We start from the raw sequence: 16,258 nt of genomic DNA on the forward strand, positions 1-16,258 counted from the left end.
CTTGCTGGCTTTGTATTTGAAATTAAAAGCAAGGAAGTTGTAGGCTGCTTCTTTGATTAGGCAGGACTGGATTCCCTATAGCCTTAGAGCTGAAACAAGGCCAACCAGTCTTTGGCATGAATTAGACTTTGCACTTTTAGCTGTGTTGTAGGAGGCTATCCAAAGTTCTTCGATGAGGTTGCTGGCTGCAAGGTGGCTCTGCCTTGACTCTGTTCTCCTGCCTTGAAGGTCAGAAAAAATTGTTAGCACACTGTGTGAAGTTGAGGCATTAATGCCACCTCCTGTTCTTACTGCAAGCCAGACAGAAGGCCAGAGGTACCAGGATGGGGAGTTAAAGGCAGGCTGCATACTGTGACCCCTCAAGAGTTTTTGCTCTGCCAGGTACTTGTGGCTAAGTCCTGTAAGATGTTGAGGCAGTCCATTATTTCAATGCTTCCAACAGGATGAACCCACTTTAAGTCATGCACTGCTGCTTCTTCTGCTACACTGGTGCTGCTGCCAGTGTGAAGCCAGCTCAGCCCCATCAGCTGCCAGAAGCCTGTGGTTCAATGGGTGCATTCTGTAATTAGTGAGTTCAACCCACTTGTCAGTAAGGGGGGAGCAATCACCAGCCTAAGCCAAGGGCCAGAACTGTGTCTGGGAATGAGAGGGGAATATGGGAAGATAAGGGAGCATCTACTGCTTTGGCAGTGAGCTGCTACATCAGTGCTGCCTTTTTGCAGAACAAAGACCCTTCTTACAGCTGTGGTACACATCACTCTGTTCCCTGGTGCTGCCTCCTGAGGCATGAGCATGACCAAAAGTTGGCATCCACTGTACCCAGTGTAGGAAAGGATAACTGTGGGAAATAGGGGAACATGAGCATGTCAGCTGCCATGTTTCATGAAAACCCAGGATGTCTATCACTGTAGTCTGCTTCTTCAGCCTCTGGAAGACAGTTGTTTCCCCACTCTGCCAGGCTTTGTTACAAGAAGCAGTGGAAATGTGAGTTCCTACTCATGACTGCTGCTTTGCAGCATCAGCAAGGAATCCCACTGCACATTAAAAGTCCTGAGTGACTTGTCCAGCATGTGTTTTTTGTGACAGACAACTACCACAAGGACAAAATCCTACAGCTGTTTTTCCCTGCTGTGTAGAATAACCTGTCTTGCTCAAGGTTAACAGCAATCAGCTCATCTCAGCCAAACACTGTGTTAGTTCTGGTGTTGTCATACTGTGGATCAGCAAGCCTGCAAAGCAGGAGAATACCTCTCAGAAAGCATCCTGCCTTTTCAGAACTTTTTATTTTTAGAAGTTATTGAAATGCTTAATTTGACAAAATTTTATAAAGTACATTTTAAATTTAAAAGGAAAGAAATGGTATTCAGATGCTGGTAGCAAAAGCTACGTTACCCAAAGCCTGACTGAGGTACCAGAAGAAAAGCTGCTTTGGGTAAAGATTTAATGCAAGGCATTCTGTAAACAGTAGAGGAAAAACATCAAAACTTGAGGATCAGGAAAGAGAAAAGTGAGGCTCATTTAAGAAGTAATAGCACCGAAAGCTTGAAATTTTCCTACATAGGCTGTTCTGTGTCCGGAACAACCTAAATCCTGCACTTTGAAGGACATGGCTTGGGGTCACCTGCCAGCACATCTCCCTGATCATTGTCTTGTTTGAATCACATTTCTTTTACTGTAGAACTACTTCAATTGCAACTCTGCTTTCACAGGATGGTCTAGTGCAAATATGTATTTCCCCCAGCAGTCACTTCCACAAATATGTTTCCCTGAGCAGACACTGCCTAGTATCCCTGGATATTGAGTACTGCCAGCAAGGGGTGTACTGAAAGTGACAGAAAACATACCACATGTGAGAAGTTATTTGGTGTCACGTCAACTTCTCTGTCATTCATTTAACATTGAATCATCTCCCTTGTGGGAAAGGCCAGGCTGTTTTTTACACCATATTCTGTCTGGTTTTCAGTAGGACATAAAAAATGTTTGCTTTTCCGTGTGTTGCCTCTACTGGCATTTAAATTGGCATTGTTTCTTCCAGTTGTTTAGTGCAATGCAATGTTGGACAAAAGCCTCTGTGAAGCAACTGTGACAGATCTTTATTTAGCAAGGATCTGGAGGATCACCTGTTGAGGCTGGAAAGTATTTTGTAGTAGTGAAAAGCCTCCTATAGTGCCTTCCTGTCTGAGCAACTTTAGCAACTTTTCATTTACTCATTCAAATAACATCAAGCCAAACACTGTGACGTACATAGGAGTTATTATCTCTGTATGGAGTCTCAGAAAAGAAGACAAATCAATTTCTCAGGACCTGCTGCAAGATTGCAACACTTTCAGAAAATTTTGTTTGCTTTACAAGTTTGCATTTACTAGAACTGCCTTTGCTGGGACCTTACGTTGTGAGACTCTCGTCCACACAAAGTCTGGAACTGCCCTCTGTTCCTTCACCTTTTACCCACTAAAAACAAATAACATGACCCTTTTATATCCACAAAACAAAGACACAGTAAAGACCTTTGGCTCCTGCCAATGCCAGAGCCCAAATCAGATTATAAAGAAAAATATTAATTAAAAACAAGACTACAGGATAACATTTACTGTTACTCCTGATTTCACCTTCCTTTCTCCTTGATGTCTGCGCAGTAGATTCTGTTACTAAGTTAGAAACTTCAGTTGTATTGTCATCGTACATGACATATGGTAGCAACTGGAAGAGGAAATGTGATTGAATAATTACTGAAAAAAAAAAAGATCTGGAAAGATCCTTGAGAGTCCATTCCAATGCTGTATGACTGAGGGTCAGATGAAATGATCTTCAGAGAGAAAATGCAAACAACTGAAGGTGAGGAAGCTGTGCCAGGGCAGGGAGCTCTTGACTCCCATGTCCTGGACTTGCTTTCAGCACACAGCTAATGGAACAAGAAAAATGCAAATCAATTATGTAACTAATAATCGTGGAAGTTTCCAAGGGAAAAGGCAACTCTCCAGGGTTACACATAGCCGCAAAACCACAAGGCAATTTGAACAATACTTGTAACCACCTGTGTCTCTGCACTAACCATTCATTTAAACAGTAGGAGACTTGGCAAAACTGTCTTCACTGCAGAGACCAGAAGTGAAACGGTTTTTCATTTTTCATTTCAAGCAGCAGTGGAAATAGTGAAACAGGAATGAATGCACAAAAAGCAGAGTTCCCTTGTTTGAGGGCTGTATTCTTTTGCTTAAAAAAAGAAACAAAAATTGTGTGAAGAAATTTAGGAGCAGTAAGTTTAGGGGTCGAAGAATCAATTAATTAAACTGTAACCCTAAACAGCCCATTGGGAAAGAACTGTTGTAAGACTGTGTAATCAGTAGCACAGGTGGAAAGATGCTGAGCACCTAAGTCAATGCTGGTATGACGCAGATGCCAGGCTCAAGGCAGCTTGCCAAAAGTAGTCTACTGCCTGTTGAAAAAAACATTACATACCTCATACATAGTACGAATTGGGTTAAGAATACAACAGAAGATGTTATTCAGAGGACACATGCAAAAATCACTAGTGATATCAAAAGTTAACCTGAATTCTTCTGTATTCAGAAGTACACAGTCGAGAACTAGCAATGACGTACTTAAGAAATGTGATTGGGTGCAAGAGTTAACATGTGAGCAGGAACTGATTTTCATCAGAGGTAACAAAATCCATCTGCCTGCAAAAGGAGTTGCCCAACTCAAGATAAGAGTGGAACTAAAGCCCTTCTTAAAAGGATGCAGAAATCTGAGAAGTCAGAAAACCAAAGCAGCTGCACCAAAGTGCAAAGTCACTCAATGTTAGAATCAGTCCAAATGATCTCTGTGCAAAAAGAAAGAAGCTGTTCAAAGTTTATCTCAAGTAAGATCATACTATTACTTGCTGTAGATATAAAACCTGTAAAGCACTATCCAGTCATTAGGAGTTCCAGGACAGGGCTAGAACGCGAATACCAGCTCTGAAGTGAGAGTTTGTAGCTACTTTCTGTGAGGCCCATCTGCGAAGACAACTTTGCAACACTGTGATTAGAGCATGAGCTCTGTAGGCTACTCATTCTTTAGCAGCTGAAATGTAAAATTCTTGGGAAGTCTGTAACATACTTGCATTGCTTTAGAGAACTATTTTCATTGTATGAAGCCCTTTACGCACACTGGAACCCAAATTTGGATTTCCTATGCTTTATCGAGGATTGCACGCAAGGCCACATCCAGCTTCTTAATGAGAGCAGAGCGGGTGTTACCCCCTTTCTCCGCCAGCCGGTAAGCTTGAATAAAGGTTCTCACCCTCCAGCCTTGCTCTGCGATTGCTGCGGGGAGCAATCCCGCAGGATATTCTGCCCTTTCCGGAGTAAGGCATGCCATCCGCGGGCAGGGCAGCGGACTGACAGCGGCAGCAGGGCTGCCCCGTGGGGGAAGGTCCTTACAAGCATTCCTGGCAGCTCTTCAGACACAAACAGAAAGCACCGAGTTGCCAGAACTCTCTGCCTTTAGGGACAGCAAAAGAGCTGATTCCAGCTATTTCACAAGGAGCTCGGGAGCAGACTAGTTCTGGTTCTCATCCAGTCTCCACACACTGGTCACTGCCACCTGTAGAGCGGCTGAGACCTGCCCTTTCGGACAGCCCCTTCCGCTGTGGACAGGCACTGGACGTGTGTCAACAAAGCAATGGAAAGCATATATACGGAATCCATCATTTCTGCCCTGGTAATGAAGACAAACATAGAGTGGCGCAGAACTGTGTAATACCACTATGACTACTAAATCACCCGTGTAACTGTTCTGCCAAATGTGTTGAAGAGGATGTTTTAAAGAGCAAAGTAGCTATTTAAGCCCATCCCGCCCCTTTCTGCTTCTCCACACAGCAGGTGGATAAATGTTCCTGTGTCGCCTCAGGAAAGCTCAGCCCCGATACTGCTGCGGTGTCGCTGGCAGCACAGGCGCCCATGGGATCGTAAACCGAGGAGCGGGATCAGTGTCCTTACAGAGAGTGATGAGGAGAAATCCTGCGGGGAGCGTGACCTGCTCGTTAACCGGGGAGCGCTGAAACACCGGACACAGCCGCTCCATTCTCCTGGGGCAGGAATGCTAATGGAAAATGCCAGCCTGCCCCGCCAGCCCAGCAGCCGCCCAAGGCCAGCGGCGAGGGGAGACCTCTGACTGCAAGGTCAGCTCAGTTAATCTTTGGCCCGGATAATCCCAGCCGGCTCGCCGGGTTCTTCAGACTGACTGCGGCCGTGCACCCACCCCTCCCACACCCGCGGCTGGCTCGGCCCCCGGGCCTGCCCGCCCCGGGGCGGGGCCCCGAGTTCCCCAAAAGCCGCCGCGGCCGGGCGGAGCGGCGCCGGGATTTGGGAGCGGTGGGAACGGCACGGCGGGACGCGGGGCTCGGGCAGGGCTCGGCGGTGAGTGGGGGTGGCGGATGCTGCACTCAGGTCTTGGTGGGTGGGTGATCATTTTCCGTGTGTAGTTTATACAGTCCTTGTTGCATCTCCAGACCCGAATCCATTTTAAATAGTTAAAACTACTATCAGCTCGAGTGTGCTGCGCGCTTAATACGCTAGCGATGTTCTCAACTGGTATGTAACTCCATGTGTGACTTTTCAAGCCTGCTCCCCGTTGTGGAAATATCGAGCTATTCAAGTGTTTCTTTCTTTTATGGAACCTGGGCTTCTGGGTTTAGTCCGGTCACGCTGTGTTTCAAAGAAAAAAGATTCTCTTCTGACCTCCGCAAAAAGTGCGTGGAAGAACCTCTGTATTAATTCAACCTAATGTCCTTTAGGATCGAGTATTTCCTCTATCATCATTGATTTATATATTTATTTTGTAAAGACAGTATCTTTCTAGTAAAAGTGGAGACTTTAATTTTTTTCTATAATGATGGCTGGATTCTCTTTTAAACTATTTTGTGACTTGCTCAGCTGACACAGAATTCTTCTGAGCCGATACTTACTATTTTTATTGATATAGGGAAGAAGTTCTGACTAAGAAGCAAACCAAGAATTTGGAACATAAGCGGGAAATGAGATACCTGAGATCATGGGGCGAAATTACTGGCTGGTGTGTCTTTTTGATTTTTTTTTTTTTTCTGAGAAAAACTCTCCCTATTGGCTCTGTTTTTTCTTCTTCTTCATTCTTCTTTCTAAAGTAGGGACTGGAGGCTAGAAGTTGAAAGATCCATGTTGTTAGTTTAGCATACTGGCAGGAAATGAGACTTGAAAGCCTTTCAGATATACAGACCTTGATCTTCACCTTGGGATCTGTCAAAGGAAGAGTGTGCTGTAAAATTTTTGCACTAGAGTATCCTATTTATATATTGAAGCTTCAACTAACATTTATAAATCTGTGTGCACATTGAAAACTTTGACTGTGCTCAGAATTACATAGAAAAAGCAAGTAGCCTTCATTCTCTAGGCAGAGTGAAACATGAAACAAACAGGAAAAAGATCTACTTTCATTTTATGGGTGTTACAGTATTTGTGATAGATGAAAACTTGTTTTTATATGCTGGAGGGGCTTAACTATCAGTTTTGATAAGTTTCTCAGGAGTGAAGGTTAGGTGTGCAGTGGAGAGTGGGCACAGTGACCTTGGCTTTGTTAATTAAATGATCTGCCATTAATCATGGCAGAACAGGATTGAGGAACTCGGAGCTGGAACTGGCCTCCCTCTGATACAGTGTTGTACCCCTGTAGCTCTGCTCCTTCATATTGAAAAGCTGGCATGGTCTAAGCCCCTGCCTCCAGACCTTTGTACTGCACTCTTTTTAGCAGTGTAATGGAGGACCTTAATTGCCTTTTCCTTGTTGTTTTCTTTCTTTCTTTTTTTTTTTTTTTCCTTCATCATTGTTTTTTTGCAGCAGTCTAAAGACTAAGATGGATTTCTTACTCTTTTAAGAAAGCTCTTGTGCATGTAGGTGTTGAGTATGTGAAACTGTGATTTTAGCTTCTTTATTTTCCTCCTGTGTTAGAAGATCAGGTAACTCATGAACTAAAGATAAAAGGAAAACTAGAGCTGAAGAAATTGTTCAGACCTGCCGAGTGTCTGAAACTCTGAAAATTAATTTAGGTGCTGGGTTATTGGCATTTCTAGAGGAAGTGATTAAAGAAGGTTCAGCTGTACAAAAGGCAGGGCTAAGTAACTGGTGTATTTGTATTTTCCAGTTGGGCACTGCAGGGGAGAATAACAGAGTGTAAGTGCCAAGGGAAGTAATTTCAAATATAATTTTCCCATAAAATTAATTGGCAAAAATACCTTTAGAATGCAATGCTTCAGGGGATATTATAAAAAAAAGGGAATAAACAGTATTTATATTGTGAGGAAGGGGGAAAAATAAGATGTTGAGAGACATGCTTGGTTTTGGAAGGGCCATCTTGGTGGACTAGTTTGGTTTTGAAGTTCTTATCTCTTTCCAAATATAATTGGATTACTTTAACATCTTGCAAAAATATGCTGTAGTTAATTATGAATTGGGTCACTTTGTCAAATTCACTTAATTGACACAATTTTCATGTAACATTCACAAGAATGAACATTGTAAACACTAGTAGCAGAAAGAGTCTGAAGGAAGCAAAATGGTGTATGCACCCTTACTTTCTGTCCAAGTGTACCAGCTTGGTTCATGCTAAGTGTTGGTAACTGGAAAAAAGGAAGTTTTGTAATGACTACAGGATGTAGTCCAACTAGTTCAGCTTGGTAAAAACCCTTGGAGGGCATTCACTGCAGTGCTCTTTAACATTGTGCCTGGGAGACAAAATGCTTGAAGCTTTCATGATGAGGAGAGTGGTGGCCCAATATATAGCAGACGCCAATTTGAACCCAGATGTCTTCCTATGCTATTCCTGTCTCTCTTCTGATTTTCCAAGGTATTAAATGCTTTTTTTTTTTTTTCTGTTTTTTTCGCTTATGGTTTTTTTATTCTTTACTCCTGTTTGAAAGGCCCATTTTAAATGGATTAGGCTCAAAGTTTTTGTGAAGTGCTAGCATGTACTTACAGTAGTGTTAAATCTTCCTCTTTCACAGAAAGAGGAACCAATAATGCCAGCACTGAACTGGAAGCCCTTTATCTATGGAGGTTTAGCATCAATCACTGCAGAATGTGGTAAGTGTTTGCTTTAAGTGTTAACATGATTTTCATTGGTGGGTAGTTTCTATGTAAAACATGTTTGATTCCATGCTGCCAGTGACTCAGTAGTATGTGTTGGTCTGCAGCATAGAATTTTTTGCTTAATGCTGACTGAAGAGCTGCTCTGATCTCTGTTGCAATGTCAGAACATTTGTGTCTGTAAACTCTCATTCTTGGTGAGTCTTTTTATACATATTTTGCCTCTGTGTTTTATTATTTGGTGTTAGTTTGATCTGTTCCTAGACATAGGTAGATACAGATTCTGCTTTGCTGCAGTAGGTGAGTTATGATCTTAATTTTTTTCCCTTAGCTTTACCGAGTATCTAGGTTGCAGTTAAAATTGCCTTTTCTTGAATGTGAGTGGCTGCTTAGATTTGAATACTTAAATTCAATAGTGAGCATCACAGAATAATTGCTGTAGTGAGACAATGCATCTGATGTTTTGGGCCTGCTCTGAAGGCAAACCTAAAATAGCAACATCTTTGTAAAGCTGTATCTGAAATTCACATGAAAATAAAGGAAATCTGGATTTTCATTGTAGCAGGACATGGTTGGGCATGTGGTGGGCTTGCATGAAAGGTCTGTCTAGTAAAGTAGATGCAGTAGAAAATTACACTTAAAAACCCCTATTTTGTTATCATAGAATAGTTTGGGCTGGAAGGTTATCTGGTCCAAATTCCTGCTTTGAGCAGGAACATCTTCAATAAGATCAGGTTGCTCAAGCCTTGTCCAATTTGACTTTGAATTCTTCCAGACACGGGAAGGATTTCTACTTAGGAATTTGTGCAAACTTGAGTCGGAAACCTGTCATTATTTGACTTGACTGAATATGGCCAAATAATGCCAAAAGCTTTTAAGGTAGACAAACAGTTCATGAAAGCTTTGCTTGTCTGGTATGCCTCATTTGAACAGATGCAGTTAGTCCTGACTTCTGTTAGTGCTTAGGTGAGTATGGAATGTTGAGGTGGTCCTTTTCCTGGATGGATACAGTTTCTGAATTCTTTTATTAGGGGAGCATGCAGACTATGAATCGACCATAACATAGCAGTAGGCTACAGGAAAGCAGTAACAGAAATAGGTACTGTTGCTATTGCTTTTTCAGTTTAGTAGGCCAGAATCTGTACAGCGTGTCCTATGGAATTTATCTGCCTTCAGTGATGTCCTCTTCAAAGGTATTGGTAGGAATACACTTGTAAGCTCAGTGCTTGATTGGGATTGCAGAGTCCTGTTCAGTGTGGCTGCCTACAACCAGGCAATGCTATGCTGCCTGAAAATATAGTGAATGTGGAATCTAAACACAGGAAGTAGGCAGGTAGGCCTTTAGAAGAAATAAGGTGATAGAATTCTAATCACTTCTTTAAAACAAAGTTTTGGTAAGAAAGGCTTCTCCCCCATGGGAGCACTTTTCTATATTATAATATACAATGGATGTTGCTGTTTCTAGTACAATGTTCTCTGCTGTCTTTGGTTAGGTAGGTATTTCATTAATTTTCTCACTGATTTTCCTTTAAGGTACTTTCCCCATTGATCTGACCAAAACACGTCTCCAGGTTCAAGGTCAAGTTAATGATGCCAAATATAAAGAGATCCGCTACCGTGGGATGTTGCATGCACTGGTCAGAATATGCAGAGAAGAAGGATTGAAAGCCTTGTACTGTGGGTAAGATTAACTGAGTTGCAGCAATAGCTTATGAACAGTCTATTGATATGAGTATAAGCCCATTGTATGTGAATTTTTGGGTTTCATAATCACAAGGGATTTGTCTAGGCTTAATCTGGAAGTTGGAAGACCCAGCTTTGATACCTTCAGTGCTGCACACAGCCATAGAATTTCTTATTTGAAAAAAACTCCTCAAACAACAATAGCTACATGAAACAAAATAGCTAAGCATAAGGTTATTTTATTCTTTGCAGTGCTGCTATAATTGTTCCATCTCTCAGAATTAAAATTGAATTTACCTTTGTCTATAAATGAGCATGCTTTTCTTCAAAACATACAGGATGGTGGGGGAACTGCATTTCAGACATGACTGCCAGCTATTTTATAGATTACAAGTTGAAGCATGGTCTAATAGTAATAATCCCTTCATAATTTATTCATGTTCTTGCAGGTTCTATTTGAAAAAAAAAATTCAAAAACCAAAACCTAAAAAGTTCCAAAGCTTGTTTTGTTTATAGTGAGTTTAAATCATTGATTTAAATGAACAAACCTTTCTCTGCTAGATATCTCTGCATTAGGAAGGATTTTTTATGAGTTTTTGAAGTCTTGAGCATAAACATTATTTCCGCTTGTTTTTATAGGATTGCACCTGCAATGCTACGACAAGCTTCATATGGAACTATAAAAATAGGCACTTACCAGAGCTTAAAAAGAATGTTTGTTGAGCATCCAGAAGGTAAGTGTTATTTTCTGTTTAATTGGGGATTGATTTGCTTGAAGCTGATTGTTTCCATTTGGTATTTTACTGTAGCATTTGAACAAGTCTGCCAGAAGACATTGCTTATACCAGTTACAACAAAGTTAGTCAGCAAGGGTAACTCAGCAGAGCAGGTTTTATGGCTTCTGTAACTGGCACCCTCTGGTTAAAAGAGGATAGGCATCATCCTGTCTTAATGCATCTTAAGCTTGGTGAATCTGCAGCTAAAATCTTTGTTTGTGAAACAGATGAAACCCTCATGATGAATGTTCTGTGTGGCGTTCTTTCGGGAGTGATCTCGTCATCAATTGCCAACCCTACAGATGTCTTAAAGGTAATTACTTAGAGCTTGTCTTTTTAGTTTCTGTTCTCTCCTGATGAATATAGGATTTGTTTTGTAACCCTGTTTATTTTCATCTCTTAACTTCTAAAAAATCAGTAACAGCCTGAATTCTTGGAACCTCCTTCTGGTCCACACTAATCATTTGGAAGTATGCATGAGGAAGGTGAAGGCTGGGGAGGTAGTTAGATCCACATTTTTTTGTGTGTGGGGGCAGAATAACTTTGATGCTATAGTGTTTGTGTGGAAGCCACACTGCACATTTCATCTGTACTTCTTGATAACACTGTTACACTTGAATGTTTCTAGAGTTCAAAATAGGTGAAGATAGATTCAGAGGCAAGAGTTCCAGTGAATGCTACTTGTACTCTATGATTCCATAACTCTGTAGAGAGGCTTTGCAAACCTGTGTTCCAAGGAAATGGTGTTGCAGCCATTTAAAGTGAACTGGTAAAACAACCACCTCTTTTAGAACCTGTCATCTTAATCATAGCCAGATAGTTGAAAGAGTTGATGGTATTTATCTTGTAAAACTGGAGCTTGTAACTTACACAGCTGCTCCTAATAAACAGGAAGTTCTTTTGAAACTGAAAAGCTTAATCCTTCATAGTGCTAGTGTGGTTATGTAGTGGCATTTCAAACATAAGCTTGAATTTCAAGTGCAGCTTCAATTAGTTACTTCCTAAAATCATGTCCACTTACCAAGTCACTTATTGGCAACTTGTATTTGGAAATTACCTTGGCAGGTTCCTAAGGATGTCCTTATAAATCTACAGGGTTAAAGACCATTGTTCTCAGTGGATGAAACAACAATCTTTTTAACTCTTCATTTCAACATGTTCCTGTCAGAACATTGTGAAACATCCTGCAGAACCCATCTGCCAGTCTTATCTAAATGGGGCAGTGTACCCATACAGAAATAGAAGTGACTTAATGTAGCTAAGAATTCCACCACATACTTGTTCAAAATTAGCAACTGCATTTGGATAGTTAAGGCAAAAGATTGTGCTATAGTTGTGTTAATGTCAGCTCTTGCTTTTATACTCAAAGAGAAATTGACTCTACTACTTGCAATTGTAACTTAATAGTTTAATCTAGTTTCATTATTTTAGTGGTTGTATTTATCTTTTAATTGTATCTTCAAATGAATCTCAGATCAGAATGCAAGCTCAAGGTAGAATGATTCAAGGAGGAATGATGGGCAACTTCATACAGATCTACCAAAAGGAAGGCGCTAGAGGATTATGGAAGGCAAGTTTTTTTTAACTGTATCTTACACTGCAACTACACTTCCTTGCTCACTTGAATGTCATGTATTCCTACAGTGTTCTCAGCTGAAATATGGAGGATGTAATTTTTCTGTCTCACTTTTTTTGTGGCTGCTTCACTGCTGGTGTCTCAGTGCTTTTTGGTGAAGGGTACAGCCAGCCCTGTGTGTGAGGATTAGCTGCCACTTAGGAGAGGGAAGACAGATGTAGGGTTCAGTTAGGGTGACTATTCTAGGAATAGTTCAACAGCCCTTTGCATGACACCTCTCAATCTGCATGCTCTGCCTTTTTTAAAACATCTGCTGAAGAACATTTAGAAGCAAAGGAGCTACTGAGCATCCCCTCTTGCCCAGGAATTCTCATTCTCTTACAGGCTATCTCTTGGCCCAATTATAGTCAATGACTGTGTAACAACCCAAGAGCTAAAATGGACAATTGCTTTGAAACAGCTAGACAATAGGAATGTTTTTCTATTAGTGTGCTTTTCTCACAAAGTTTCTTGATCTCCAGTCTTCTGTTCATCCTCCTTACTTTGTCAGTTTTTCAGCCAGCAGCAAAGGAACACTGTTTTTGAGGTTTTAGCTGACTGATGATGCAAAAATTGAGATGTTAAGCACAGACAGAAAATAACGTGAAGGATCTGAAACTGCCATTCTGTGTGGAGAACTGATTTGGCTGTTATTTCAAATTTCTGGGTTTTGGAGCATGCAAGAGTTGTACTAATTAGCCTTATTTGAATTTGCAATGTTCTTAACACATCTGTGGTGTTTTTCTTTGTGTTTAGAAGAGTCTGGCTTTTCTAGCAGTGCACAAAAGTTGACTTTAAACTTTAACTATATCCTTTCTTTTGCCAGGGGGTATCACTGACAGCACAGAGAGCTGCTATTGTTGTTGGAGTGGAGCTGCCAGTGTATGACCTTACCAAGAAGCACATAATTATGTCTGGCTATATGGGAGATACAGTATATACTCACTTCCTGTAAGTTTTTATAACTGGTTGTATAGCTCATGATCGGTTAGTTCTTGCTACCGGGGAGATGAGTATTTTGATTTTTCTATCATCTGCCTAGATGTAAATATATTTCTGATGTATTTATAATTTTTAGTGTAATAACATCTTAAATGGTAACATGGAAGATAATTTTATTTAACATTTGGATTTAGCTTTCTTTTGAAATATGGAAATTTTTTGTGGGTGGTCTGAATCACTCAACTGTGCAAATTGAGGTTAGAAGAAATTTACAGTCGAATATTGTTCCCTGGGGCATGAACATATTTTCAAGCATACCCTATATAAGGGCTGTATAGTAAATTTTCAAAACTATGTTTTTATTGTAAATGAAAAGTAACTTTTCGCATCCATTGGCTGATTTAATTTTTTCACTAAAAGCATTTAAACAGTCATTATTGTGTGTTTCCTGGGAAGGGGAAATTCTTGTACATCTGTGTGGTAGATCAGATTTCATTAAACCCTTCTTTTACTAGTTCCAGTTTTCTTTGTGGGTTAGCTGGAGCCCTTGCATCCAACCCAGTTGATGTGGTAAGGACACGCATGATGAATCAGAAGAGCCAACAACATGGGGGACACTCAGCCTACAAGGGCACTTTGGATTGCTTGTTACAGGTAAGTAATTTATGTATCCTCATGAATAGGAACTGCTGCCATCCAGCAATGGTTTTGCTGTAGAGCTCAAAATTGTTCTGTTTTCCCTAGTAACTTAGATATGCCTTTTGCCATAGTGCTTAAAAGGACTATGCTGTCAGTAATGCACTCAAGTGTGAAAAGTATTGACTGTCTTGACAGAAAGGAAGAAAGTTAGTGTCTGCTGCAGAACCTTACTTCCTTTGGATGCTTGGATGAGGAGAGGAAGGCTCTCAGCAGCAGTCTCTCTTGCTCAACTTTACATCAGGCTGAAAGGAATTATTATTATAATTTCATAGGTCAGTCTTTGACAAACAAGTTCTTCTGGAATAGATGGTTACTGTGTTGCTTACTGCATAATGCAAAGCCTAGTACAGCCAGAGGCAAGATCAGTCTCTGATTTTGATTTCTTTGATTTGGTTTCTTAAGTCTCTAACTCTAATGATAGCCTTTTACATGGAGAATAATGGATAGTAAGCTGCTCCTGTTCAACTATTAACTGAACAGCCCAAGTCACATTGTCCAGTGAAATTCTTTGAGGTCCATAAAGCAAACTGAAATATTTCAAGGTACTGCCAAATGTTAGCTACAGTTTTACATGCAGCAAATTTCAAGGGGCTACCAAATGTGAACTGCAAGTTTACATCCAATGAAATGTATTTTTGTCCTGTCAGACAATAAACAAATTAAGGTTACAGGACTAAGCCATGCCCTTGTCTGATACAGTCTTGTTAGCTGAGATGCTGTCTGGATTTCTCACTAGAAAATAATTATCCAAGTGTGCTTTTGTTATGTGTTTTGTCTGTTTGTTTTTTTCTTAGACGTGGAAGAATGAAGGCTTTTTTGCTCTGTATAAAGGGTTTTGGCCAAACTGGTTAAGACTTGGTCCTTGGAACATCATTGTATCCTTTTCACATATGTGCAGAACTACTAAATTAGCCATACAACAGCAAATATTGCTTTTTGCAGAATTAGTGTGGGAAGTGTCATATCAGCATAGATATTCCCTTTGTTTTATGAATGGGAAATTGTACAGTTGACAAGCTTTTTTAGTCAACTACTTCCAGTCAGATTGAATTTGTGATTCACAGAGTCAATACTAAAATATAATCTTGCAAAATAATTTTATGCTTCCAATTTCATACCTGTCAATTTCCTTTGTTATAAGCCCAGTTTTAATCCAAGTTGACCAGGTGAATTAGGAATGGGAGCTATTTCCAGAACTAGGGAAACTGTGGGCAGTTACTGATGTAATCTTAGTCTCAGAATTTTGGCTTTGATTCAAGAGCCAGCTGATCAGAGCCCTGGGAAGTGAGTTGGTAGAAATGTTTTTTACTATAAACAAACCTGCTTTAGCCCAGCAAAGCTAAGTAAGTAAAGACTCTAAAGGGTTTTTGCAGTATTGTTCTGCCTCTTCAGTCCTGGGTTTAAGATCCTGAGGAGGAGGGATGGGAAAGTAATTTGAATCACCAGCCTTAAAGCAAGTTCATTGTTCTGCCTAGCATTGTGTAAAAAAGTGGCCAACCTGTATGCAGCATGGCATAGGAAGGAACAAGGAGTGGAACACAGTTGCACAGAGATGTAGCTGACCTTCAGTAGTGAAATGACCAGTTTTTACTGCATGAACAGGAAAGCTTTCCTTAATCCACTGTACCAGTTCTTTCTGACATATGAACAGCTGAAGAAATTGGATGCCTGACATTCTGAGTGTACAGAATTCTGTTAATGTGCTGTCTGAGTTTAGAGCAATGTGCAAGTTGTCTTGAGTGTCTGCTCTGTATTGTCTGAGCTGCAGGCCAAAGGAAGAGGTCACTGCAAGACTGAGTGAGAAGAACCTGGAAGTGATTTCAAGGCAAACTAGCTCCTGTAACCATGGTTTGTGCACGTGATTGAGTGGCTGATGTGCACTGTTTTTCAGACTGAGCCAAACATGGTGGAATGCCTTCTGTCAAATGTTTCAATGTTCTTGAATGTAAAGATCTGCAATGCAATTTCATGCATCTGAGTCTCAAAGCATAGTGTTTTATAAGAGTCAAAGAACAGGGTTTTTTCTTCTGTATTTCCATATATTTCCATAAAGGAAGGGAAAGATATATTTCTGTAAAGGAAAAAAGTATTTCTGTAAGGGAAGATAAGCAGAACCAAGGAGCTGGGCTATTCCTGCTTCCAGTAATGTATACAATTTGATTGTAATAGCTTAAAGCTTCCATTTAACTGGAAGTGTCACAAGACATCTTTGCTGGCTTTCAGGCTGGCAAAATACCTACTGCAGTATAAAATCTGTTTCTGGTTTTGAAGTTTTACTGTGTTCTAAGTCCTGAGATATCTGCATAATTTTCTGGAAATAATCCAGCTTCATTTGCAAGTGTGGTTGCTACAGTTGACAGTTTTGCATAGCTTGAAGAAAGTGTTGTGGTTTTTTTTCCCAATGTATAGTTCTTGGTTTCAGCATAAGTGATTCTTCAACATAT

General features: G+C 40.5%; 1 protein-coding gene across 2 annotated transcripts; it reads left to right on the forward strand.

Annotated features, from left to right (window-relative positions):
- Positions 1 to 5,303: 5,303 nt before the first annotated feature.
- SLC25A30 (solute carrier family 25 member 30) lies at positions 5,304 to 15,878 on the forward strand. 2 transcript variants are annotated; one of them, XM_079310157.1, is made up of 11 exons: positions 5,304 to 5,402; positions 5,968 to 6,057; positions 8,018 to 8,096; positions 9,633 to 9,780; positions 10,422 to 10,516; positions 10,786 to 10,871; positions 12,033 to 12,128; positions 13,000 to 13,124; positions 13,631 to 13,769; positions 14,609 to 14,689; positions 15,445 to 15,878. In XM_079310157.1, the coding sequence occupies exons 2-11, from the start codon at positions 6,037 to 6,039 to the stop codon at positions 15,484 to 15,486; spliced, it is 912 nt and encodes a 303-aa protein (XP_079166283.1). In that variant the 5' UTR covers positions 5,304 to 5,402; positions 5,968 to 6,036; the 3' UTR covers positions 15,487 to 15,878. The 2 variants fall into 2 exon arrangements, with proteins under 2 accessions (XP_079166283.1, XP_079166282.1); XM_079310156.1 differs by having other exon boundaries at positions 5,345 to 5,399.
- Positions 15,879 to 16,258: the final 380 nt, after the last annotated feature.

The sequence above is a fragment of the Erithacus rubecula genome, assembly GCF_903797595.1.
Source record: "Erithacus rubecula genome assembly, chromosome: 1".
Lineage (NCBI taxonomy): Eukaryota > Metazoa > Chordata > Aves > Passeriformes > Muscicapidae > Erithacus > Erithacus rubecula.